Below are 5348 nucleotides of genomic sequence, written 5' to 3' on the forward strand. Positions count from 1 at the left end.
GATTCAAAATATCTTTAAAATATTTTGGTGAAGTGAAATTGATCAAGAAATATAGTAAAAAAATTTTACCTAATGAATTTAGGCTCGGTAATTAAGTGTCATCATTAAGAAGCATTATTTCATCTTATATGAAAAATATTTATTGAATTTTTTTATATATATTATCTAGACCCATCTTGTTAAGACGAAATGAACTGTAATTTTTGAATTTTGTAAATTTCAATTATAGAAAGCTCAAAAAATTATAAAAAATTGAGTTCTTACGAATATGAATTAGATGTGATAGAAAATAATAATCCAATTGATTATGTGGGAATGATTAATTTTTCTGTAAATTCAGCCATTAGAGTTTAGGATTTCGGTGATAAAAAAATTTTAGTCTAATATATTTATTTTGGTGAATTAAGTAGATAGGTTCGGTGGGTTGTAACTCGTTTGCCAACCCTACTCATTAAAAAAATTGGACGTTAGCAAAAAAAAAGAATAAATAATATTATTTTTTTAAATATTTTTTTATTTTATTAAAAAAAATTCCTCCAAAATTCATTCAATTCCTTAGTTATATTTTTCTTAACATAATGTTAGAACTTTGGCACATTGTATATTACTTATACCTATAAAAAAGTTTTTGCTTTTATTCATATAAATGATAGTTATGAAAAATATTTATCAATAATACACCAAACTACATAACTGACACATTCGAAATAGTATAATAACACATAAAATACTTTTAAACACATGAAATTTATCCCAATTTATCACAAAATTATTATTACCTAGTTATTAGGGTTCAATATAATTATAGTTGTCATGTGTTAATTTTCAAATTTTTTTAGATTTATTCTAATTTGTTTTGTGATTTTAGATTTGATTAAGTTATAATTTTTATTTTTTAAGTTAATTCAAATTCACTGTTATTTAGAATTTTTTTTAATTTGCGTTTTAAATGTTGGAAAGAGATAATTTTATTTTTTGAATTTAATCTAAATTAACTAATTTTTAAAATGTTTGAATTTGTATTTTAAATTTTAGAGAGAGAATATATAGAACATTAAATCTATGAAGTGTTTATTGTAATTAATTATTTAAATTTATATAAAAAATGATTTTTAACTAATGTATTTTTAGAGCACAAATTAAAATTATTATTTGTAGAAAGTTTCACTCTTTTATAAGTATTATATTCTAATAAATGTATACAATGGCACTAGAGATTAAACTTTGTAAAATTTTCTATAATAAATTTTTTGATCAATAAGACAATAACTTTAACATTTGCCCTAATTAAATCTAAAAAAAAAAAAAAATTCAACAAAGGTTAATTATAACAGATACAGGGTTAAATTGATATTTATTTATTAGATCAAGCCTTGAAAACTTAACCATCAAATAAATTGAATTTGAAAAAAAAAATGTCAAACCAAAATTTTTAATCTTAATTAATTCAGATGCTGTTATAGTATCTCATTTTAAATCAAATCTATTGTTTTTGAAACAACAACACAAGATACAAAAAAGTTATCTATTGCAGGTCTCGTTCTATTAGATCGTGTTTATTTATAAAGACAGGACACTGAGATAGAAATATAGAGATATAAAATTGTTTTTGGCAGATAAAAAATATAGACAGAGATGATATATTTAAAAACACTAAATTAGTATATTTTGTATCTATCCTAATAGAAAAAACACGAGAATACTAACAAGAGACACAACTTATTTGTCATTTTTCTTTCATTATTCTTGTTAATTTTTTATAATTATATTTTTTATTATTATATTTTTCATCTCAAATTTTTTGAATGAAAAAAAAAGAGAATAAATTAGATTTTCATAATTTGTTATAGTTTATCACCAAACAGAATACAAAAACATAAAATGTCATTTTTTCTTTCATTATTCTTATTAATTTTTCATAATTATATTTTTTATTATTATATTTTCATCTCAAATTTTTTAAATGAAAAAAAATGAGAATAAATTAAATTTTCATAATTTATTCTAGTTTATCACCAAACAAAATACAAGAACACAAAATTTTATATCGCTGTCCATCAATATCTTGTCTTATTCTATTGTTAGTATCTTGTCCCATTTTATTCTCAGAAACCAACGCACTTTTATAGGTCATAAATTTATGTGTTGATTGATTGTCTATCCGTTTTGGATATTATGCAATGCAAATTTTGGATATAATTTTTTTAAAATTTGCACAATACAACATCTCATTTGTCTTCCGTGACAACTCTGCTCTAAAGTAAATCATCTGCCTTCAATGGCAGCTCTGTTTTTTATAGCAGATAAAAAAGTCTGAAAAACAATTTTTAATTGGTGAGCGTTCTCACTATACAATGGTTTGAATTAGCCTAGTCCAATTAGTTTAGTCTAAACACATTTCTTTTGCCGAGCAGATTAGACAGTTTTTAATTTTAGACATTATACTCATATTTCATACACTCACACAACATACTCACACTTACTATCATAAATAATTAAATACTATGAATTCTTAAATAATCAGTCTCGACTGAAATTTAAATCCGGTGCACCTTAAAGCAAGACAAATATAATTGCCACTCTTTCAACAACTATTTTACATCCAAAGGCTTAAGTAATCATTATCTCACCCCAAATACTCTTGTGATTATTATCTCAGTCCGAAAGCCTAAGCAACAATTACCGATTTCTGTAAGCTATCCTTAACTTACAAATTTCATTTTTCTTAATCCCTTAGGGATTAATAATTGCGCTTTTATAAATATCATTTCTCTTTTCTCTTGTATTAATATTTTTACTTGATATTCCTAGTCTAGGTGTTCTATGAATAAATTAGGATCTATTAAATGATTTTTTACATCTTTTATTATAATTATCGTTAAACTATTAAAGATTACGTTATTTATCTCAATTTTTACTTAAATTCTTCTCCTATTTTTTAACTTCTAAATATTACAGTTAAATATTATATTTAATCTCATTATTTTAATTTAATCAGTAAATTTTGACTAATTATATTGTAACTTACCAACATTTTAGTTAATTATCTTAGTTTCTCAATATTTTAATTAACTCTATTTTACCTTTGGAATTTTATTAAAATATATTATTTTCTTAATTATTTTTTATGCCCCATTTTTAATTTTATTATTCAGAAAGTGTGGCCCAGGACGTGAAAAAAAATGTTTAATGCGTCGCCGGTACTAAACGTCCATTTTTGGTGCCTAGGAATTTCGCGCATTTACTCATTGGGTTAAATAAGGATAGCAAAAAATCTAACAATATTTTTTTAAGTTTAGTAAAATACACAAATTTAATATTAATTTTAATTATTAGGTCTATATTATAGTTTGCTTGGTTGTTAAGATTTGTTAAAAAATTTGATTTAGTTCTCATTTGTTTAGTAATATTTTTAAAACTTTAAATTTAAATCAAATCTAATTTAATCTAATAAGATCAAATCTGATTTAAATTAGTTATCATATATTTATAATTTTAAATTTAAATCCAATTTAATCTAATTCAATATAATCAAATCTTATTTAAATTAAAGAAAAGATATGAGGAGCCAATATAATATTTATACATTGTGTACAATGGAGGTTTATGGGAGTATTAGAGATATAACAATTAGTGTTACCTTTTTCTATCAACTGAAACTTTTGGGAGATGAGTGGTATCATGATATGGTATTAGAGCGCTAGATCTGAAAGGTCAAGAGTTTTGTAACTCAATAGCCCATTGTACACATTGTACAAATAGTCCATTGTCTCCTTAGCAAAATTCTAAATTAAATTATCTTTATTTTATCTTATCTTTTAAGTTAGTCTTGTGGGGATCTATTTAAATATTTTGATACATTAAGTAAGGTGAGTGATTTATATTGCTTCGTTGTATAAAAAAGATTGAAAAATCTAATACTAAGATAATTCTGGGAATTAGTATCTTTTCAATTTTCATTCTTCTAATCTAAGTTATCAGGAACAGATTCTTTAAATGTCAAAAAACGTTTCTGTGACCTAAGTTGCTAACAATAAATTTTTTAGAAGTCTACAAAAATTCTTCATCTATCCTTTATACTTCGTTTCTATTTTCTTATCATTGCTTGTAGCTCAGACATGGGTGATATTGATGGATGGGCACACATTGATGAAGATTTGTTGCTAGAAATTTCAACACGGTTTTTTTCATACGATGATTATATCCAACTTGGATTGGTTTGCAAAGAATGGAGGTTGAAACTTCCAAAGATTCCCAATGCCAACAATGTTCCGTGGCTGCTAATACCTGAAGAAACAGAGAAGAATTCTTATGAAGACGAGGAGATCTATCATCTCATGCAATTACCTGTTGCAGGTCAAGAAATTCTTGATACTCACGGCCTTAAAGAGCGGGGAATCTACCATGTCATGCTGCCAAACATGCAGATGCAGAACTATGTCATCCGTGGTTCTTCTCATGGATGGTTAATTATGGTATCCTTATCTGAAGGTACCGTGCTACTGTTAAATCCATTTACAAATGTTGAGTTTGGTCTTCCTCACATCTCAACTTTTCCTAATGTAATTAAGTACGAGCCTGATAATCATGGAGATGAATACACTCTGTTGGATTTTCCAGACGAAAGTTACACCTTAGATCGAGATTCCACGCATAAAATTCAACTTTGGAAGGTTGTTATAAATTCACCTCCTGACTGCAACAATCATAATTTTATGGCGGCTGCCATATATGAATTTCAATGTCGATTAGCCTTTTACAAGCCTAATGATATGAGATGGGTAGAGTTTCCAACTAGAGATACCGAGTTTGAAGATGTTATATTTTTTGGAGAGAAGATATATGCAGTAAACCGTGATGGCCAGTTATATGAATTTGATACAAAGACAAAATCAGGGCGGCTTGAGGGAGGAATCCATGAAGTCAGACCTCCATCTCGACTTGACACAAGCTCTTTAACGATTAAATATCTGATTGGATGTGCCAATGGAAGTTTGTTAATGTTGGTAAGACATTTTCGCATTCCTTTGGATAGAAGAGACAGCGAATGTTATGAAACTTACAAATTCGACATCTATGAACTGAAAAAAAATGGAAAAAAATGGTCAAGAGTTTATAATTTGGGTGATTACATACTAATGATCGGATTTACTTCTTCTGTTCAAATACCGGCATCTTATCCAAAGACAGGAAATCAGATATTCTTCTCCGATAACATGATAGAGATAAAATCACGTGACTATGCTCTTGCTCAAGATCTTGGCGTCTTTAGTTTGGAAAACAGACGTTTTTATAGACTATTGTTAGATGTGAAGTTTTTTTGTCCTCCCCTTTGGTTGCTACCCTAA

At 26.4% G+C, this 5348-nt stretch overlaps 1 protein-coding gene across 1 annotated transcript; it reads left to right on the forward strand.

Annotated features, from left to right (window-relative positions):
- The first annotated feature begins 4118 nt into the window (after positions 1 to 4118).
- Positions 4119 to 5348, forward strand: LOC112749410 (F-box protein SKIP23-like). Its single transcript, XM_025797662.1, has one exon. The coding sequence runs from the start codon at positions 4119 to 4121 to the stop codon at positions 5346 to 5348; it is 1230 nt and encodes a 409-aa protein (XP_025653447.1).

Source organism: Arachis hypogaea, chromosome 15, assembly GCF_003086295.3.
Source record: "Arachis hypogaea cultivar Tifrunner chromosome 15, arahy.Tifrunner.gnm2.J5K5, whole genome shotgun sequence".
In the NCBI taxonomy this organism is placed as follows: domain Eukaryota; kingdom Viridiplantae; phylum Streptophyta; class Magnoliopsida; order Fabales; family Fabaceae; genus Arachis; species Arachis hypogaea.